At 44.8% G+C, this 22,811-nt stretch overlaps 1 protein-coding gene across 45 annotated transcripts in view; it reads left to right on the top strand.

Annotated features, from left to right (window-relative positions):
- The window catches only part of Tsbp1 (testis expressed basic protein 1), a 57,289-nt gene that overhangs the window by 19,438 nt on the left and 15,040 nt on the right, over window positions 1-22,811 (top strand). For 7 of the 45 annotated variants that reach the window (XM_063279453.1, XM_063279452.1, XM_063279426.1 and 4 more), the window contains 13 exons: window positions 8,153-8,203; window positions 9,321-9,341; window positions 11,203-11,223; window positions 11,602-11,622; window positions 12,684-12,722; window positions 13,186-13,206; window positions 14,581-14,601; window positions 15,063-15,083; window positions 15,597-15,617; window positions 16,135-16,155; window positions 18,712-18,732; window positions 19,275-19,295; window positions 22,271-22,291. In XM_063279453.1, coding sequence (XP_063135523.1) covers window positions 8,153-8,203; window positions 9,321-9,341; window positions 11,203-11,223; window positions 11,602-11,622; window positions 12,684-12,722; window positions 13,186-13,206; window positions 14,581-14,601; window positions 15,063-15,083; window positions 15,597-15,617; window positions 16,135-16,155; window positions 18,712-18,732; window positions 19,275-19,295; window positions 22,271-22,291 — 321 coding nt within the window. The other 38 variants (XM_063279424.1, XM_063279429.1, XM_063279425.1 and 35 more) reach the window with 31 other exon arrangements.

Here is a 22,811-nt window from a genome sequence, read left to right as displayed (position 1 = left end):
ACATTTCACCTCAGTGATGGTGGTCTCTTCTCAATCACCACTAATTTCTTAGCTCCAACTAACCAGCACCAATTGTCCCAGGAGTCCCTTTTATTTTTGACTCTGAAGTCAGAGCCACTACCAAGTTCTGCTGCTTGCGGGAGCTAGAACATGGCCCCCTTGTTCTATGACATTATCATTAGCTTTGTTTTCCAACTCCCTCACTGCCTAAGCTTGGCTGTCCCGGATCTTGCTCTGTAGATTGATTGACTTTGAACCCAGAGATCTACATGCCTTTCACCTAGGATTAAGGGTGTGTACTTTCATGCCTGAATCTAAACTTAACTGAGCAGGCAAGAGCCCCAAAGACCCTCCCTTCATATGTTATCTCCTAGAACACAGGATTCAGCTCCATTTCACTTCCTGGTGCGCCTTTGATACTCAAACCATACATTTTATATTTTACCTTTATAAGCTTGCTACACTTGTTCAAAATGCTCTTCATGAGTCTTAACCAGAGAACAAATTTCTGATGGACTTTTTGAGACTTACTTTGTCAATGCAACTAATATAAATCCTTTACCTTAGCCTCAGGTAGAGTCTTCAAACAAGAGCAAAGAGCAGCCATATTCTTCACCAAAATACCACAAAACAGTCTCTCGGCCATGTATTAAAATTCTTCTAAAACAAAATTCTTCTCTGTAATCTCTAGAACTAGGCTTCCATATTTCAAATCACCCTCAGCAACAAAGTCTTCCATATTCCTAGTAGGATAGCCCATTAAACCCCACTTAAAGCATTCAGTGGCTTTCCATATCCAAAGTCCCAAAATCCACATTCTTCTAAACAAAAGCATGGTCAGGTCTATCACAGCAATACCCCAGACCCTGGTACCAACTTCTGTCTTAGTTAGGGTTTTACTGCTGTGAACGGACACCATGACCAAGGCAAGTCGTATAAAGGACAACATTTAATTGGGGCTGGCTTACAGGTTCAGAGATTCAGTCCATTATCATCAAGGTGCATGGCAGCATCTAGGCAGGGATGGTGCAGACAGAGCTGAGAGTTCTACATCTTCATATGAAGACTGCTAGTGGAAGACTGACTTCAAGGCAGCTAGGATGAGGTTCTTAAGCCCACACCCACAGTAACACACCTACTCCAACAAGGCCACACCTAATAGTACCTCTCCCTGGGCCAAGCATATACAAACCATCAAAATATTAGAAAGGCAATTATGAAAGATCAGGGGCAAAGAAATAGGCAATGCTAGTCAAAGGCACAAACTTGGCATTCTAAGGGGAATGCACCCTGAAGCGCTAACAACAGAATTATTAATATATGCTTGCAATTCACTCAGTGGATGGATTTAAATTATTCTCATCATGACAAGAAAAAATAATCTGTGAAGTGATTAACACACTTGTTTAAATGTAGTGATTGTTTTGCAATGTTTATATCAAACCATCATGAAGCAACACAATCTTATGCCAATTACAGCCCAACACAAGCAGAAGAAGAAAACGTTATCAGATTACTAGAGGGAAGCCTCTGCCCCCCATTCCAGATCACACAAACACTAAGCACTAAATGCACCTTCCTTAGTGTTAATCTTAGAGACAGATCCCTGAAAATTGATTGCACTGTGGTATGATTTGGCGGTAACATTACGAGTGTTCAAAGAAGTACAGGCATTATCTAATGGTGTCTCTGTGGCTCCTAGTTCTTGGGGACTCACCTTCTCAGTGACAATCATGCCTCCTCAGAACACATTCAGCCAGTGGGTGTAAATTTAATTTTTTCAAATCTTTTAAATGATAGCTATCTTTTAATGATAGTTCTTAAATGTTTTAACCTCTTAAACCTCTAAGGGGTTGGGGATTTAGCTCAGTGGTAGAGCACTTGCCTAGCAAGCACAAGGCCCTGGGTTCGGCTCCAGAAAAAAAAAGAAAAAAAAGAAAAAAAAACAACAAACAACAACAACAACAAAAAGAAAGGTTCTTTGGAGCAACTCCCATCGATGTTCTCTGGAAATCAGCAGTTGAGTTCACAGGTCAGCAGCAGAAAAAATCAGCAGCAGTAAAAATCAGCAGCAGTGATACTAGCTAGCAGAAATAGCCAGGCCTCAGTCTCCACTTCAGTCAGAAAGAGGGGTCAGGGCCAACAGAAATGCCAAGAAAAGCTGTGGCTCTCAGCAAAGCTAAGCTCAGCAAAGATTTGAGACCAACAAGGATTGCACAGTTAGCTCTATAAGAAAGCCTAGCCTACCCTCCTCCATTGTCCTGTCGAGTCCTCTTTATATGCCCTCCAAACATCATGGGACATCTTGCCTCAGCACGTGCACCTATCTTAGCTGACATCGCTCTACCAATCAGCCCCAGTGTGTGAAAGTGGCAAGAAAATGCAACACACCATCAGAAATATTTTGGTGCATTTCTCTCTATGGAGTCCCGACAAATGTAACTCAACTACACAATGTAAGGTGAACCAATATATGCCTGTCATTGAGGAGAGGAATTTATTTGGTGAATCTCTTAATTATGGTTACTGTTGCTTTGATGAGACCTGAAGACCAAAGTCAACCAGGGAAGGAAAGGGTTTCTTTGGCTTACATTTGTACATTGTAATCCGACATTGAAAGAAGTAAGGACAGGAACTCAAGCAGGGCAGGATCCTGGAGGCAGAAGCTGATACAGAGGATATAAGGAGGTGCCACTTACTGGCTTGCTCCCCATAGTTTGCTCAGCCTCCTGTCTTACAGAACCCAGGACAACCAGACCAGGTGGCACCATCCAGAGTGGGATTGGCTCTCCTCCATCAATCACTAATTAAGAAAATGTCCTACAAGCTTGTCTACATCAGATCTTATGGAGGCATTTTCTCAACTGAGGCTCCCTCCTCCCTAGTAACTCTAGCTAAAGACAACATAACATAAAACTATCCAGCACATGCTAAGGTCAGTTACCATCACCAAATAAAGTCTTTCAGCAACCACATTTGTATGCTGAAAATTAAACTCTTTAAAGGGTGGAATGAAAAGTGATAGCTGGCCCAAGGAGGACACTAGCTAGTGCTGCCTCCCTGGGCTGGCCCTCAGCCCCCAAGAATGGATGACAATAGCAGAACCTGACAGGCAAAGGTTGAAAGCCTAAATCCTGAGGACTGGCCTCTTGATTTTCTGTTTGTGTTTTAGAGCCATCTTCTATTTCTATGGGAGGAAAGTCAGTCAGTCACCACTCCCTGGGTGAGTGCTTGATGATGGCTTGCTATTAGTTCTGCCATTTTCTGCTTTGCAAGCCTTAATGTTCCAAATACTTGTTGTGGTTGTGATTGTGGTTGTGGTTGCTTTCTTCATTTTAAGTGTTTTTTAAAATAAGGTACAAAAATAACTAACACCTTGATGTGTACATACACACATCGAGTGCACACTCTCAATGTGCAAACACATCTTCAGTGTATGGACACATCCTCAATGTGTAAACATAACATCATTCTGTGCATAGATCTTCACTGTGTGAACCCACCCTCATTGTGCCAATTGATAATACCTTGTCCTATTTCTCAGGCAGTAGATAATGCTGAAATTCTTTTGTCCCCATCACAGACCCTTTGCTCTATCCTTTCTCAAAGACTTTGTAAGTGAGTTGTGGTCTTTAATGTCTATTTGCAATATTTATACATTCTCACTGAATGCAATATGCCATTCTTTATAATTTTTTACTAAAGTGTTGTCTCTCTTAATACATTACTACAATTTTCATCTTCCTCAAAACTGTAATATTAAAATGTACAAAAATATAATGTATGCACTTCAGTTGAGGAATGAAATCACAACTTAAGAATATACAATATTTTTCTACCATTTCCTAACTGATGCATTCTCACTATCTTACCCAATTCTCTTGGCTGACTCCCATCCACTCCCTCAGCACACAACCCCTGTAACACAACCAGTCAATCCTTTCAAGTCTGTGGTTTCCTTGGTTTCACAAACCAATTGTCTTGAGTTGTGTCTCACCATTATAAAGGTTACATTTCGGGTTGGAGATTTAGCTCAGTGGTAGAGCGCTTGCCTAGGAAGCGCAAGGCCCTGGGTTCGGTCCCCAGCTCCAAAAAAAAAGAACCAAAAAAAAAAAAAAGGTTACATTTCTACATAATAACCTTCCTCCAAATGATTTTTAAGCTTGCTTCTGGAGGTTATTTTGGAAATAACATGGGAGTCTCATTTCTCTTCTTATTCAGGCGTCAACTGTTCTGGTGGGTCTGTTATCCCAATCTCTGTCCCATGGCCTTCCTTTCTGTGTCATGTTTGGGTTTTCTGTTTGGCTGGATTTGTTTTGTTCTTCTTAAATTTATATAGCACATCCTCTATGATTACTGTTTTCTTTTTGAAAAAATGAGACAATCAGTATTTTCTACTAGAACCTTTAGTTGGCCATCTCCCAAAAGGCTTTCTTCCCACTCCAATGGCTGTAGACAATTTCTCTGTTACTATTAAGTCCACAAAAACAAACAAAAAACCCCACAGACCTTCCTCTCTTTTGCAATGACTATCATAGTCTTTCTTCTTTCTGAAACACAATTGGCCTCTAAGTCCCCAAACTTTTCTGTGACTGAAAGTACTAGAGTTCACACTTGGTCTCATGAGTTTCGTTGAATGCAGAATGGAAAATTATTTTACTTCAACACTTTATTTCTCTTGATCACTCTTCATTTTGCTACTGTTGATTAATAATCTTCTATTTTAATAATTGTTATTTACCAGGGACCAACCCCTGCCATTCTCCTTTCTTCCTAGTTCTCTCTTGATGTAGCAGAAGGGGAGAGCATCTGTGGGTCAAGGCTTGGTCTTTGGAGATATTTAGAGTTGCTGTTTAATCATAAAATGTTTACCTATCTTAAGTATAAGTCACTTTGCCACTGTAGCTGACCTGTCTGAGTTCCTCCGAGGCCAGAAACTGCATTTAGCACCTCAGAGTAAAATGGCAGGGGAATTAAGTAAAGTAGCCTTTGTTCTATCTCTGCAGGAACTACATGGCTCTAACTCCCAGCCTGCTAGTTAAAGTCACAGGAAGAAAAAGGAACACTTTGAAAAGTGATTTAAATCTTTATTTCTATGTTCACTCTAAAAAGATCTCTAAGAAAGTTCTTCTAAAAGGTGGTTCTCTCAAAAAAAGTCCTTCTTCAATTCTGTCCTAAAAGTCCTCTCTGTCTTCAGCACTTATAAGTCGTTCAGAATGCATGATCATGTGGCGAGAAATTCACCACAAATTTATACATAAATTCAAATCATAAGTTGAATAAGAAGTTTACAACAGAGAGTGTTTACATACATATCCATTCAGAGTAATTATCTGGCTAAACATTCATTTTCTGTCACTAGCTCTGCAGTTACATTGAAAGTTAAAAACCATAATTTTTGTGACTAAGGTGTTAGTGAAGTTTTGTATAGATAAACCCAGTCAATAGTTTATCTTCTGCCCTTATACCTATAGTAATTCCTTAGTTCCCTTTTTTGACCTTTGGTTAATTGTTTTACAACTTCTTGGAATGTGCTCTAAGTTTGTAAATGTCTGCTTGCTATCTCAGAAGCAATTAACTGATGACACTGGAAGACTGGCAGATTTCTCAATGCATTTTGACATCAGAAAGAACCTAATAGCAGTCATATCATAAAAAAATCTTAACTAATTACTAATATAATTTTAGGAATTCTTATAGAATCATCATTAAGAACTGAGAGCATCTATTTGTCTATATAGCATCAATACAAGACAGTACATCTTCATTCTGCAGAAATCTGCTCAAAGGGGTGGGTGATTGTTAAATGTATTCAATAATAACAGGAAAAGCATATTAATATCAGGAGTCTTTCCTCAGATGAAATCCCAGCCTTACCTAGAGAAGCAATCCATCATTAACTTTATACTCCACAGCAGAACCATCTCAGGATGATCACCTGCTAGTCTTTTAGCTTCTTCTTGATAGCTCCTGGCAGTTACCAAGTAAAAATATTTCAAGACTTTTCTTTATTCTTGCATTATGTGTATTAACTATGCTGTGTCTGCATGTGGGACTAGCTTCATTCTTCCTACTACAGATTCAAGATTTTCCTACCTGTTGACTTGAATCTTTAATTATAAAAAAAAGTCACCTACATTCATGATCATGATCATGGTCACGCCTTTCACATCTACCTACATCTATAGAACAAACCCAAAGTTTTGCTCTCTGGAGCTGTCAAATATAAAAATAAATTTTAAGGACCCCCTCCATGCCTGAGGGCTCAGGACTTCTGGTTCATTTCTCATCTATGTTCACTTAAACTTATGTTTTATAATAAAGATATAAGTGGGGTCTTACTACAAAGCACAGGCTAGCCTTTGACTTGGGTTCTCAGAGCATGGCTTCTATAGTGCACCACCACACACCCAACTTGCAAGCAAGTCTTGCCCTAACTGGATGCTAAGTACCCCTTCTCTCAGCCATGTGTTTATCTCATCCAGTGCCTCTGCCTCTTCAGCTAATGGCACTCCTGCTTGTGAGCAGAAGTGGATACTCAGATGTCTTCAGGGGGAGCTCCTCTCCATCCTGAGTGTCCTCTCACTGGTCACTTCTAGCAGTGATAAGTGACTTCTACACCTCAGTCAGGGGAACTCGCCTAACTGCAAGGACAGGCTTGGCTGTATTTATTTCTGTGGCTGTAACAAATTATCCCAGCTTTCTGGCTTAACACAGCGCCAACATAACTTGCAGTTCAGTGAGTGGACCAGCACCACACCCATCAATGGGTGGGGGGACTTGTCAGCAGATCTGTACTCCTTCATGGGGAGTTCCCTTGTCCTTCCAGCTGGCACTTGTCCAGTTTCTTTGTCTCAGAGCCCCTGCTTCACTCCTCGGAGTTTAAAAAGGTCTATCAAGCTTCATGTCATCTGGTCTCCTGCTTTCCCATGTACCTTCTCCATCTTATCTGTTGCTCTCTCTTTGTTTTGGACACAGGTAAAGCTAAAAACACAGCTAGATCATACTTAAAAATAGGGAGGGGGTTGGGGATTTAGCTCAGTGGTAGAGCGCTTGCCTAGCAAGCACAAGGCCCTGGGTTCAGTCCCCAGCTCCGAAAAATAGAAATAGAAAAGAAAAAAAAATAGAGAGGATTTGTGTGTGTGTGTGTGTGTGTGTGTGTGTGTGTGTCTGTGTGTGTGTGTGTCTGTGTCTGTGTGTCTGTGTGTATCTGCCTCTTATACAAGGACTCGAAGGGCCGTTAGAGACAAAGTGCATGACTGCAGATTTCAGTGCAGGGGAAATAAAGCCCAGGTTTGTGGAGGAGTGGGTACGAGTCAGCGCTGACATGGAGGGTATGCTAGGACAGACAGGTCACTGTGGAAGCACAAAATAATCCCCTTCAGGGTTTATTCCCATCAATAAGGGAAACCAGGAAAATCCCAAGGACAGTCTGACCTCTGTTTGTGTGTTTGTACACTGACCCCCTCTTCCATTAACAGCAACACAGGTCCCCACAGAAACCTTCAGGGGGGACTGTTGTTCTTTTTATTACACACACACACACACACACACACACACACACACACACACACACACACAAGACGGGGAAAAAAGGAATTTTTTGGTAAATCTCTTAGGGCTGCTGTTGCTTCGATGAAACCCCAAGACCAAAGTCAACCAGGGAAAGAAGGAAACAGTTTCTTTGACTGTTTGTTACATTTGCACACTGCAATCTAACACTGAAGGAAGTCAGGACAGGAACTCAAGCAGGGCAGGAATCTGGAGGCAGGAGCTGATACAGAGGACATAGGAGGGTGCCACTTACTGGCTTGCTCCCCATCGTTGCTCAGCCTCCTCTCTTACAGAACCCAGGACAACCAGACCAGGTGGCACCATCCAGAGTGGGATTGGCTCTCCTCCATCAATCACTAATTAAGAAAATGTCCTACAAGCTTGTCTACATCAGATCTTATGGAGGCATTTTCTCAACTGAGGCTCCCTCCTCCCTAGTAACTCTAGCTAAAGACAACATAACATAAAACTATCCAGCACATGCTCTAAGGTCAGTTACCATCACCAAATAAAGTCTTTCAGCAACAACATTTTTATGCTGAAAATTAAAGCCAAATTCTGAGGACTGGCCTCTTGATTTTCTCTTTATGTGTTTTAGGGCCAACTGGTGTTTCTGTAGGAGGAAACTCAGTCAGTCACCACTCCATGGGTGAGTGTTCCATGGCTTTCTTTCAATTCTGCCATTTTCTGCTTTACAAGTGCTAATGTTTCTAATACTTGTTGGGTTTTTTTTCAATCAACACAATTCAAACAATCCCAGAACAACCTGACCTCTGTGTATGCACAGGCCCCTCTTCCATTAACATCATCGCAGGTCCCAGGAGTTGGGGCACAGAAACCTTCAGGGGAGTGGCTATTGTTCTGTTTCCTACACACACACACACACACACACACACACACACACACACACACACACACACGGGCAGAAAAAGGATTTTTTTTTTTTTTGGTGAATCTCTTAGGGTTATTGTTGCTATGATGAAACCCCAAGACCAAAGTTAACCTGGTAAGGAAAGGGTTTATTTGGCTTACACTTCCACATTACTGTTCATCATCGAAGGCAGTCAGGACAGGAACTTAAGCAGGGCAGGAACCTGGAGGCAAGAACTGATGCAGAGGACATGGAGGGGTGCTGCTGACTGGCTTGCTCCTCCTGGCTTGTTCAACCTGCTTGCTTATAGAACCCAGTACCACCAGCTCCAGATGCTACCACCCACAATGGGCTGGGCCCTCCCCTCATTGATCACTAATTGAGAAAAATGTTCTACAGCCAGATCTTATGGGGGTGGTCCTCAGTTTGTGTTACTATCTTTCTGATAACTCTAGCTTGTTTCAACTTGAGGTAAGACTAGCCTGTAGTGAACAATAGGTAGTCCCTGAATGACTTCCCTAGGCCTCAGTAGATCTTTGGCTAAGTTCATTCTCTCTGTTTATCTGTGTAACTGATCTTTGGATAAAAGAGCATTATTCTCTATATTTGTTAGTTTTATTTGTTCTTTTTCAAAATGTCTGGTCTTTACTCTGTGGAGTCTAGTCCTTCATGACTCTGCCACTGTTCCTCAGGACACACACCACTGTCTAGGGCTATACCCAGATGGTGGTCCAGAGATACCAGCTCACCATACTGCCCACAACCACCCATAGAAAATGGGGTGTGACTCTTTCCTGCAGCCTTGCTTTAAGGCAATGTTCACAGAGTCTGAGAGTCAGTCAGTGAGACACTCACTCTGGTTTTTTTGTCTTGTTTTGTTTTGTTTTGCTTTCAGGAATGTGCAGATCCAATCCTGGTAAGTTGCTTTGCTTTTCTTCTGCTCTGCCAATGGTCAGACCCTTGATCATCACAAGGACATGTCCCTGAACTGTCACACCTCTTCCAGAAGCTTTCCAGAAACTCGAGTTCCACATTTCTTAGTTCGCTATAACCAGACACCCCAATACTGTTTGTCCTTATCTAAGTCTTAGTCCAAAGGCATGTCACCAAGAAACACACAGATTTCCAAATCTGTACAACAAGGACAGAGAAAAATAAGGAAGTGAACAGGAGGTGAAGGAATTCAATGAGAATGGGGATGCAACATGAGAGAACTGGTGTTGTGTGTCTGTGAGGGACTGGAAAGCTGTGTGACTGACAGAACAAACTCTCCCGAAGATGTCTTCAAGTCAGGCTGACAGCAACGGAATTGACAGTTAGTGCCCCAGCTCTCTGCTACAACTGACATTGTTTGGGAATTGATTCTTTCTGGACTTCTTGTACATACGCACGCATGCACGCACGCACGCACGCACGCACGCACGCACGCAGGAGTACACGGCTTTTGAGCCTAATGAGTAAGTCCTTTGCTTGCATTTATTTTCACAACAAACTGATAAGGCCCCTCCCCCTTTCCCCTCTCACTCCCTGCTAGGTCACATGGCTGGCAACTATTCTCTAGATTATACAAATTCTCTCATAATGACGAGTTATTGTTTCCAACTAGAGAGGAAGCAAACAGGACTGGAGATGAGATGGCAGGTGCTAGTCTGCATATATAAAAGCCTCATTAGTTCATTCTTCCTCCCGTATAGAGGGGGAATCCTATTTCTGGCCATAATAATTATAAATATTGCTTGTTTGATAAAAGAGGTGAATTTCCGTGCTGGTAGGAAAAGAAACTGTAGGAGAAAACTAGAGAACATTGAATGTTGGAAAGGGTGATATTAGAGAACTAGTTACATGATGTATGAGTGTGCCTGGTGTGTGTCAGTGCCTGCCAGCCATGTACCATGCACTGGTCTGTAAGCATAAGCCAGCCTGGCCCCAGTCTCACAGCTGAGACAGACAAAAGGACACCTGTACCCAACACATGTTCATGTCAGAGACCAGAACTGTGAGGAAAAGTAGACTAGGGCTGGGCCAGTGGAGACACAGGGCGAGAGTAAGATCACAGGGCTGTGAAAAGAATCTTAAATGGACACCTGTGTGACACAGGGGGGCAACAACACAGGGATCTTGGGGAAGAACACCCCGACCAACCGCAGCAGAAAGAGTGTTGATGACAGAGGGGTGAGAGCAGAAGAGGCTAGGCCACAAAGGGACTAAGCAGAGAGAGAGAGAGAGAGAGAGAGAGAGAGAGAGAGAGAGAGAGAGAGAGAGAGAGAGGAGAGAGAGAGAGAGAGAGAGAGCTGTGCCTCTGGGGCAATGGAAGGCCTTATGATCCTGGGAGTAGCTCCTGAGTAGATTCTAGGGATGTAGGCGCAGTATGTGAACCACTGTCTTAGTTAGGGTTTTACTGCTGTGAACAGACACCATGACCAAGGCAAGTCTTATAAAGGACGACATTTAATTGGGACTGGCTTACAGGTTTCGAGGTTCTGTCCATTATCATCAAGGTAGGAGCATGGCAGCATCCAGGCAGGCATGGTGCAGGAGGGAGCTGAGAGTTGTACATCTTCTTCTGAAGGCTGCTAGGAGAAGACTGGCTTCCAGTCACTAGGATGAGGGTCTTAAAGCCCACACCCACAGTGACACACCCACTCCAACAAGGCCACACCTACTCCAACAAGGTCACACCTCCTAATAGTGCCACTCCCTGGGCCAATCATATACAGGCCGCCATAACCACTATCTGCACTAACTTGAAATTTTTTCTTTTTTGTACTCTTCTTCAGCTCTATTCCAAGAACCGCAAAGTGAGTTTCTCTATTTTCACAATCTTATATCATTAAATATATGCTATCAACAATAGCTACCATTACAATACTGTAAGATCCTGGCAATCACTTCTCCTCTCCTGTGATCACCAAATGACACAACTCCAGCTATCAAAGCAGGGTCGTGGCAAGATACTGTCTCACTAAGTATCCTCCTAACTTCAGCACCCTGGGGAAGGGGACTTCAAGCCTGTGTTCTTAAAAACTTAGTCCTGACCAGCTAGAGAGATGGTGCTGTGCCTACTGGGCACTGGAGGACCTCGTGCATCCTAGAGTCGCTCCTGATAGACTCTGGGGTGTAGGTGTAGTGTAAACCACAATCCACACTAACTTGACTTTTTTTGTACTCTTCTTCAGCTTCAGGCCAAGGACCAGCAAGTGAGTTTTTCTTGTATTTCACAATGTTGTATCATTGAGCTTCCATACTAGGCAGAGACCGCTCCCTTCCTTCCTGTTTTCCAATAAGCCAGGGTCATGGGGCTCATAGCTCTCAGTTCTGGAGAGCTGCCTCATACCTTCAGTACATTTCTTTCCAGGCAGTAGCATGCCCTTCTGGCCTAAGCAAACTCATACCTTTGGCCTCAGCTCCTAGCAGTCATTTCCTTTCTGTATCTTTACATTCTCCTTCCTTCAGACCCTTCTCCTTAAACTGTAACACAGGTGAGTCTTCCTCTGACCACAGCCCTGTCTAGCTACAACCTCCCTCCCACCAGGGGAGCCCATGTTCCTCTAGCTGGCTGTAGGCCCATAAACTCTGCACAGTTTCTTGACAAACTGAGAGTCATGAGAGAAGACCTGCTCACAGACACTTTTAACTAGCGCCTGCTTGTTGACTGACCTTTGTGATATACGGAGGGCTGCTGTCCTGCTGCCCGCAGCTGCATCCCACCCCTCGCTTGTGTGAGCATAGTCAAGTCTCTCCTGAAAGCTTGGCAGTTACCTAAGTAATCACCACAGCAACCAGCTTCCAAGTTTTCAAACATCTGGAGGGACGAGAAGTAGGGAAACCTGAAGACAGGAGGTGATGCTTGGATCTGTAACCTCAAGACTCTGAACCATATATCTGAGAGGAGGGAATAGAATCACCATCCCTCCGTGATCTAAACTGTAAGCTCACAGCTCTTTCCTTTTGCAATATTTTCATGGACTTTTAGAGAATTTCGTGTAGTTTACCTTGATTGTATTCACTACTACCCACTTCTTTCCAGATCCACCAGTCCCCTACCATGTCCTCTCTTTTAAAGAAACTGCTTCTCAGCAGCTAGCTGTCTTGATCCTCCAGCCCTGATCCCCCACCTCCTTCTGGAGCTGTTTCCTGAGCCTCACGTGTAGGGTTTGGACTGTAAATGTATTAATTGGGGGTGAGCACCTAAAATGCAGTTGATTTCTGTATCTCGACCAGTTGTGGTTTTCAGGAATGTTCTTGATTTCTGTTACAGGTAGAACAAGAAGCTCCAAGTCCTTACACGACCCTCTAAGTACGTTTTCCCCAACCTATAACTGTATTCTTGGGTCTTCTATGCAATGCCTGCTCTGGGGAAACTTACAAAGGGCGGTAAGGAGACATGCTCAGACAGAGGAAGCTGTTTGACTCTTCTGTCCTCCCAGTGTGGGAACCTACCATCCTTTCAAGACCCTTTAAGTAACTGTCCCCACTGCTTCATGCAACCCAGGGAAGATTCTGCTAACAAAAACCCAAGTTCACTCATTGAAAAGCATGAGGAGAATTCTGGGGTCAGGTGAAGCACTTCATACAAAACAGTCTAGGTCAATAACCTCAGAGGGTGGTCTCAGTCTCTTAAACAACCAAAGGAAATGCACTGACTTCCCAGAGTCCTCCCACTCAGAGGACTCGGTGAATGCTTGGCCCAAAACCTCCCCAAAACAAACGTCCCTGAGTCATGCTCCTTCCAAACTGAAGGTTTTGTGTTTTTGTTTTAGCAGGCAAGACTGGAGAAATCAGTAAGTCCCTCTCTGCATTTTGATCCTCAGGAGCTTTGCCGCACTGCACAGAACAGTTGTGACAGTCGCGGCCCTGGCACCTCCATTTCCTCCTGTAAACACTGCCCATGCTTTCCCTCCTTTCTTCCTGCTCTTGACACACGTGGCGCCCCCGTGAGACAGGATTACAGAACCTCTCCCTAACTGCAGTACCAGCTGCAAAGGGAGACGTGGTAGGGACAGACAGTCTAGCAAAGTCGGACTGTCACTGTCACTCTTCTTGAAGCTCCAGGGGCACTCAAGGGAGAAGACTGACATGGTGCCCTCCTCAGCCATGGGGAGAGGGCTTCATGGCACACAGAGAGTCCCAGCCTGAAGATGGAGGGTCCCCACACTGTCAGTGATGCTTTGTGGGAGGAGTATGGTGTGGTGCAGTGCGGTACGATGCGGTGCGGTGTGTGCGTGTGAGCACAAGCCTAGAGGTTATTGCAGATGGCACTGAAACAACCATCTGCCAAGAGCTACGTGATGCAGAGCGGGAGATGCAAGGACAGGTGATGGGAGATTTGAGCAATCCTCTGCAGCCCCAGGGGAATCACCTTAGATTCTGTTGGAGGTACGGGACCTCAGGCTGGTGTCCACCCCTGGTCTACTAATCAGACCCCATGTTTGTCAAGGTCACTGGGTAATTTACACATACATTAAAACTTGAGTTTCATCATGCTATAGGATCTGAATCGTCTGCACTTAGGAAGGAAATAAAAATGGAACACGGTTGACCCCAATTGAATCAGCTTCTCCATCCCTGTGGAGTCTCCACATAACAGCATGCGACTAAGAACAAGAAAAGTGAAACTCCTGGGGGCTTAGTGGATTTGTTAAAGTGTCTGCCCAGATTTTTGATGCTGCCACACCTAGACTAGGTTAATCCTGAAGGAAAGAGGAAAAAGAATGTCAGAGTCAGGGTTCCTAGGCCGCACCCTGCACAAGGAGAATGCTATTTTGCCAAGCATGGGAGTCTAGGCTCCTGATTCCTTACCGACAATCCCTGCCTAGAATAGCCTCAGTTTGTCTCATACCACAATGACAAGCCGGGTCACTCTGGTGAACAAGGACCTAACTCATCACAAAGATAGGAATTCCAAGGTCTCCTTCAGAAGATGAGGCCATAGGCTCTAGCTAAGCAGCTCGAGATGGCCAGCTAACGGGAAGACGATAGGTATGTTGACAGTGTTCTCACTCCCCGGGAGGGGCTGACCCCAGCTCGTACTACCCATCAAAGTGAAAACGGCACTGTTGGCTTTGGTTTCAGAAACCAAAGAGAGAATTTTGATGTAAACTGTTTTCCTCTGCTAAAGAACTAACTATTCTTGGTTTGTTTTTCCAATATTTTAGCTGGAACCATTGGACCTATAAGTGAGTATTTTTTTACCTCTTTGTCCTCCTATGAGATTTGGGACCCTACCCTACCTGCTGCCCCAACTCCCATTCCAGAAGGCTCTCCCATGCATGTTTCATGGTTACATTTAAAGTTTAGGGCACCTCCTGATATCCAGGATCTAAGACAAAGTGATATCATGAAATATCACTAAGTTTAAGAAAAGGAAAAGTTAAATAGTTGTTACATTTTTATTCTGTTGTCATTTTATTTTATTTTATTTTACTTTATTTCTTTGTTAAGATGGGTTCTCAATAAATTGCTCTGATGGGAACTCTGCTATCTCTGAGATAGCTGCCATCTTTTTATTAGCCACCTGCCCCACACCCCTCCTCCGACCCCCCTTGTTGGGTTGCTTTGTGATTTCTTTGGGGAATAGGGGTGGCATGCTGATTCTGCAACTGTCAACCACATTGACACTCTCTTGTTTCCATTACAGTGCAGTTCTCCGCACCTATCCGTGAGTATCCATCCTCTACTCTAGCCCTGTGCATAGTGAACCTGCAGAGCTGAGGATAGACATACACCATTTCTTGGGGCTGTGTTTCCCATTACAGTTTCCAAAGAGGTCATGCATGATGTGCAGTGACCTCAAATCCCACAGGCTAACTTAATTTAAGAAACACTAGGGGGCAGTATAATCACCCTTCAGAAAAGGAAAGTATAGTCTCTAAGGAAGTGCAAGAAGAGAAATATATGCATTACAAACTCCACTTTGCCTTTCTCGGTTGCCTAAGGCTAGCCCAGCACAGAGTGAAAAGAAGCCTCCAGTCTTACAGGTTCCCAGTGTGTTGCGTAATAGGGCTGCCTGTAGCTTGCAATACAAGCTACCCTGGGTCTTCTAGTGTTTCCATCCACAGTGTTGATGTAGAATGAATGTTGAGAGATGGGTGTTCAGTTATTGAGTAATATCTCCACACCGATGAAGCATAATGATCCCTTTCTCTCTCTCTCTCTCTCCCCATCTCTCTAGCTGGAGCTACGGGACCTATCAGTAAGTTTTCTGTCCCTTCTAAACTGAAGAGCTCATGCTTTCTCTGCAGCAACTAACAGGTCTTCTCCTGCTCTCCATGGTGAAGTTGCAAAGCTCTCATTGTGTTATTTTCTTGGCCGTTTTAGTTCTCCTCCACCTGGTATGTCAGTGGGTCACATCCAGGTTGTGAAAACTGACAAAGCGGAGGCAGAACCCTCGTAGAACCATCAAGGGGTTCACCAACATCAAGTCACACAAGAGCGTGAGGGAGGACAGTGAGAGGGGAAGAGAGTTCCAGCAGGGAGGGTTTGTCTAGTCCTTTGCAAGGGTTTAAGTTAAATCATGGCCACCCACATCCCAGGGGGACTGTTAGGCAGAGGGCTTTTCCCTGCCTAATCTTGTCTAGCACTCATAGCAAGGGAACCAGCTTGCAGCAGCCTCCTTCAGGGTCAAAGTTCAGAGCCCAGCTGAGGAGGCACATAGATGAGGGTGGCCAGAGCCCAGGACGCCTGCTAACTTCTATTCTGTTTCTTTCCAGAACTGTCTCAAAAAACCTTCCGTAAGTCACCTGGGTCTCGTTGTACCTCTTGACCCTCAAGAGACTTAGGGTAGCCGTCCGTTTTCATGTCAATCATCCGTACCCACAGACCCACTCCCACAGCTTGATCATCCTTTCCCAGAACTCCCCGGGGTGGCAGTAAACTAGGTTCAACAATAAAAGGATATTAACTATGACAGTGGAATCCAAGGTTAAAAACTCAGCCTATCGGCTGCCCCTTCCCAACCCACTGGTGCTAACCCAACCCCATAGAGGCAGCACACAACAAAGAGACTCAATGGAGCACAAAACCCTCACGCCTTCCGCAAATGTTGTTCATCCTGTAATGACAGAAACATCAAGCTTCGTTTGACTTCTATGTTCTCAGATGATTTTTCTCCAGGACAGTTGGCTTCCAGGGCAACTGTGACTTCCCTGATTTGCATATTTCCACAGAAACACTATAAGGAGCGTCCAAGTGCCAAGATAAAGTTGTTCATCTTATAGTTTTACACACTGAGTCCTAGCTGCACATAACCACCCCCCGCACTGTTTTATAGTCTTACTAACAAAAATTAAGGTTTGTTTTTAATTTCATGACTAAAGATATCTGACTTGAGGTTCCTTAGATTCACAAGATTAACCAACCATGCCATCGCTGGCCAACTGTAACATCTTTTTATGTTTATAATATCCCTGAGCCTGGAATGCTGGCTGCACTGAGGAAGACCTAAGCCTCACAGCTGTCCTTGCTAAGAAGACTTAGTCCTTCTGCTACCATTGTCCGGCGTCACAAGCAGGTTACAGAACTTGCTGAACTGGAGGGAGAAGAGGCCTAATAGAAGAGAAGGTTTAAAAGCAACCACAAAAGAGAAGTAAAATGGCAGCTAAAAAGAGAGAGAAAAGAAAAGCTGGACAAACAGAGGTGAAGTAGGAAGAAAAGTGAGGGAGACAGCAGGCGGCAGAAGACAGGAGACCAGACATGGCAGAGAATGGGAAGAACAGAAAGGGCACACACGGTGATACAAGGATGAACACGGAGGAAAATGGAGGAAACAGAAGATCATGAACTCAAGGTCATGTGGCTGGCTGGCTTTAACTTAGCAGACATCCTAAAGCTCTACAACAAGAACAAGGGCGCGCGCGCACACACACACACACACACACACACACACACACACACACACACACACACACATGCTGTTAGTAGTTTGAATATGCTGGGCCCAGGGTACTCCTCTATTAGGAGATGTGGCCTTGCTAGAGGAAGTGCATCACTGTGGGGAGGGACTTTGAGACCCTTCCTCCTAGCTGCCTGGAAGACTGTCTTCTGCTCTTTGCCTCTGGAACAAGATGTAGAACTCAGCTCCTCCAGTGCCACACCTGCCTGGATGCTGCCATGCTCACCTTGATGATCATGGACTGAACCTCTGAACCTGTGAGCCACACATACATGCACACAGGGAGAGAGAAACTGCTAAATTATGTTGTAAAATACCCCCAATTCTGGCTTGTCTAATTGTCATAGCCCAGGGTATCTGGATCTGGAAAGCCATAGTCAGATGGGCCAGTCACAGACATTTCCCATCCTTAGCGCCGTGGCATGAGACAGTGGGGAAAGGGGGCTGCAGAACCACTGAAGGTCTTGACCTGACTCCGCATTCACAGGATTATGGTAGCCATCTGATGCCATCTGATAGCCTACTCAGCTTGTCCTCAGTAGGAGAAGGCTGCCAGCCAGCAGCACAACAGCAGCCAAACCCCTTCTTGAGATTTTTCCTCACTGTGGTCTCTGCAAAACTCAAAAGCCACCTCAGAATATTCTCTTCCATGGTCCAACCAACAAAATGGAAGCCTCACTGTCCTGGAAAATCACCCCCAAAGATGCCTCAGAAACCGAGTACACAAATCTACAGAAGTCCTGGAAGAACATGGCCACAGCTTTTGGGCAGGTGCCTGTAGTTCTCCATCCTGGATGTACAATGCCCACCCAAGCTCCTTCCTACGTAAGCAACTCTGAGAACGAGGAGCTAGGCTTTTAGCCCTCAGACTAATCTGTGCATCGTCAGCCGAAAGCCAACTCTCCATCCGCTAACAGCAGAAGGCTCCACTGCTCAGACTCTGAAGCTAATCAAATCCAGACAGCAGGCCCAACCATTAGTCTCCAAACAGCTAGAACCTGGGAAAGGACTGAACAGGGCCCTCACCTCTTATGCCCCTGGAACATGTTAGTGGTCTCTCCCCCAGTACTGGCAGAAGGGAAAGCATGGTTCTCGTTTTCTCTAATGTCCCCTTTGCCCACATGAGCCCCACAGAGAGTGCTGCCCTCGCCCTTTGTTCATAGTTTGCAGACTGGCCTAGTCCTCCACGATCTCAGCACTGCTGCTCCACCCCTGCTCTGCCTCCCCTAGAATAAAATGCACGAACAACACTTCAGCAAAAACGTTCGGTTGGGGATTTAGCTCAGTGGTAGAGCGCTTGCCTAGCAAGCGCAAGGCCCTGGGTTCGGTCCCCAGCTCCGAAAAAAAAAAAAGAAAAAAAAAGTTCATACTAACATCAATTCTAATTTCTTTTCAGTGCAAACTCCTGGCCCTCTTGGTGAGTGAAAACATGTAGGTTCAATATTAATGACTTTCTATGACAAAGAACTTTGGCTCCAACTAGTCACAAATCCTGTTCCTTGACCTGGGCTTTTCCTGAATCATTACCGTCCTCCTTAAAGACTAATCATATTTTAGAAAATGGGGATTCCACAGCCTTAAAATTAGTATTAGGCAGCAAACAATCCTATACTTACGATTGTAAGGATATGTCAAACATTAGGATAGTTTTCAGGAAAAACAAAGTGGTCAAGAGGAAGGTTAAAGGGTAAGCGCAGATCTAAAGGGGGCTAAGAGTGATGCCTGTGTGCCTGGAGGGACAGTGCTGGAAGAGGGCAAGGGAAGGCATACCCTAAGGCTCTCACCTGCGGTACCTTCACAGAAAAGAGTGAGGAAGCAGCCCCTCCTAAGTCTACAGGAAGGCTGGGTACTGATGCAGCAACGTCATGGGGTGGGGGGTCAATGCTGCCTGGAAAGGCTATTCTCTCCTTTGAAGAACAGTTCGTCTACCTAACCATAATCATTTGTATCTATTTGCAGTGCAATGTATGGATTCTAGTGGTAAGTCCCTTATGAGTTGTTTGTTTTTGTTTTTGTTTTTGTTTTTGTTTTCCTCTCTGGTGTTCCTTGTCCCTGCAAAACATTCAGAAGGCCTGTTCCTTCTCTTCGTTTTTGTTGCCGTAGAATGATGGTTTAAACATGTTGCTATGCTTCCTGCTTTGTGCTTGTTAAGCATTTTCTAGAGTTATACATTAAGACACGGGCTGCAGCGATGACTCTGCAGTTAAGGGCAATTACTGCTCTTGCGGAGGACCCAGGTTCTGTTCCCAGCACCCACATGGAGGCTCACAGCTGTACGTCCAGCTCCAAAGGACCCAATGCCCTCTTCAGGTCTCGGCAGACGCCAGGCACACACACAGCACATAGATATGTGTGCATGCAGATAAAATACTCATACACATAAAATAGCTTCTCAGTGAAGAAAAAGAGCAAAGACATTCTCTGAGACATATTAACACGTGTTCTATAGTCAAGAATTTTCTTAAGCACCAGAGAAAGATTGCAGACATTCTCAGAGGGCTCAGGAAAGCTTTGCAGTTCAAGAGGGCTGACTAGGAGATAGAGATAATGCAGATAAAAGGACAGGGTGGGGCTAACTTTCCAAATAAGCCTTAAGAGGGAGACAAAACCATTTAAACAGACTGAGGCTGGAGTGGGGCAAGACAGCACCCACACCCACAAAACCATGACCATTGTGACCTCTACAACGGGTTTTTCCTGCCATGAGCTCTGGTCCTAAGGATCTTTTGGTAAATGAATTGAAGTCATCATGAGTTGACTTTTGGCACACAAATTGGCACACAGCTGTAACCACGATTCAAGGCCGCCTCCATCCATATTCTTGACTGTCCCACACCGGCAGCCATGGAAATTCTCATAGAGAGAGGGAAAAAGTCCTTAGTGGCCCAAAGTCTCCTAACAGCCACTCTGTGTCTCCTCTGTGTAAATACCTTTGAAATACTATAGATTTGAAATAGTGCAATTATATACATGAAAATTGCTAGTTTTGTTTCTTCAAGCTATGAGTGGTGGGTGAAAAAGAAAGATTAAGGCTGACTAAAAGGAAAAGAATTTACAAGCCTAGCAAAAGGAGTGGGAAAGACTGGCTTTAACGGCTCAGGTGGCCAGACGTAGGGCAAGAGGGTTGGAAGGGAGGACAGATGGTCAGAGCACATAGGTCATGATGTCATGAATCGCAAGAGTGGTTTGAAGAGTTTTCTATCCTGGCTGGAAAGAGGATGAGCGAAGCCTGGCTGCCGACAGTCCCTCTCCTGTCCCAGGCCAGCGAAAGTGCAGACAGTGCCCTGGGCTGACAGCTGGGAGCCCTGCACCTCTCTATAGCTAGTGCCGCCCTGTGGTCTAGACTCTCTATAGCTAGTGCCGCCCTGTGGTCTAGACTCTCTATAGCTAGTGCCGCCCTGTGGTCTAGACCCTTAGCTTCAGGATGCTGACATTTCTCCATTTGTTCTTCCGCCTTCAGAAAGCTGCAGCCGTAAGTCTCTCCTATGCTTTCTGTAAGTAAGGACTCTCAGGCTGGGGTCCTTCCCTCCACTTCCTCTGCCTTGTGAATGTAACATGAATCTCTCGTTTACTTTTTCCACCGTCTAGTTGGTGCCAGTCCCCAGGAAGGAATGAGCAAGCTGCCACACTGTAGCCTAGTAGTGGAGAACTGGAGGAGGGGAAAATCAAGGGTTATAGGTCATCGGTGCCAGCCTGGGCTACATGAGAGCTTTTTGGGGGGTCGGGGGAGACAGAGTCTCCCAAAGTTTATAGAGACTTATCAGCGAGGGCAGGAGAACAAGAATGGTGGGAGGGAGGCTGTGTGCGTGAGTCAAGGCTTGCACAGGTTGGCAGAAGTAGGAGAGAAAGGCAACACAGATTAGAGAAGATGCCACCCACCAGTGGGAGCAGGTGACCACACTGCAAAGGGAGACCCCACCCCGGGAGACAAGGGGTGCTCTTGTGTGTCCCCTAGAAGGAACCCAGTCCCTCCACTGAGGGCAGGGTCACCAGACTCCCACACTAATTTATGCCTTTGTTTTTCAGCTGAGGGATCCAACGGTAAGTCTGTCTGCCTCCTTTCATGACAGACCCCAAACTGTCCCAGGGATATTAAAAAGATCTTAAGCCAAATTTCTCTAGCCATGTTAGGACCCAATAGCTAAAATCTCCAATTCCTCGAACTGTTATAGCCCCATTAGATTATTAATAGGCTTTAGAATGTTCCTTGATGGACTTGGAAACTGGCAATCAAAGGGAAAGGTGTCCCTGCGGTTCTGTAACTTCTGAACTGGGGGCAGATACAGAAGGGAGAAATGGATGAAAGAGAAAGGTATTCCTGTCTTCCAGCAGGCCCAGCTCCACGAGTGATCAGGTACTGCTGTGCCTTCTCAGAGTCCCACAATTCCTACCAGACCTGGTGTTCTAACAAAGGAACTAAAAAATTCCCATTTTGAGCCTTCTGCTTTTCCACTGTCTGGAATTCCACACAGTAGTCACCAGTTCTCTGAGAAACGTTAAATTGTCTCTGTAGCGCTATGTGCATCACCAGGAACCAAACTGGTGCTGCTGGCACAGTCTACAAACCTAGCTACTTAGGAGGCAGGGCTACAGTATTGTCTGCTTCATGGCCTAGCCCGAGCTACAGACTAAGGGAAAGGCAAGCCTGGGCAAACTAATATGACCTGGTCTCAAAATAAAAAGCAAAAATGTAAAAAACAAAAAACAAAACAAAAAAAGAGATTGGCAGGAGAGGAGTGGCAGCATGTGACACCCTAGGGTTCAGCCCCTAATGTGGGGACAGAGGGGGAAAATGAATCAGAGTACAAGGACCAGCTTGGTGTGGTTGTGACACATGTAATCCCAGTGCTTGGGCAGTAGGAACAGGAGGTCCCAGGCTCTAAGTGATCCTGTCTCAGAGCCTCTCTCTGTAAAGGAAGCAAGGTAGTAATCAGCTTCTCTTAATTTCCTTTCAGCTGTAATGCCCATGGAAATGTGTAAGTCTGCACCCATCCTGTTCCCTAAGCTCCCACACAACTAGGCTCCGACACCCTCCATTTGGTCACTGGAGAACTGATGACCAAAATCTGCCTGGGTTATTAACACTGTAAAGTCTAGACTTGACTGATGTACACACATAGAAAGAGGGAAAACGTAGAGAGTTCTAAAACCTTACGTAAGTGTCAACAAAAGAGTGATGTCAGAAAAGGAAAAACTGACAGAAAATGGAAAGATGTTTATACAGCCACTGCAGTGAAGACCTCCCCCACCTGACTCTGTCTGCCCAATTGGAGGCCATAACAGCTAAAGAATTTTCCTCACCGTGTAGGAAATCTCAGAGTTTAAAAGCTGCTGTCTCCTTGGCACCTGCTTTTACATCAGCACAAGTTTTTGACTTTTTAAATAATTTTATGGGAAAAGAAACCAAAGAATTGACTTGCATAAAATAAATAACAAGGGGAAATTTTCCCAGCAATTTAAAATTCAAAATTCTGGTCAGGTTAAAAATGCTGTCCC

The sequence above is a fragment of the Rattus norvegicus genome, chromosome 20 (assembly GCF_036323735.1).
Source record: "Rattus norvegicus strain BN/NHsdMcwi chromosome 20, GRCr8, whole genome shotgun sequence".
In the NCBI taxonomy this organism is placed as follows: domain Eukaryota; kingdom Metazoa; phylum Chordata; class Mammalia; order Rodentia; family Muridae; genus Rattus; species Rattus norvegicus.
The sequence above is the reverse complement of the archived record's forward strand: the minus strand, read 5'-3'. Positions and strand labels throughout refer to the sequence as shown.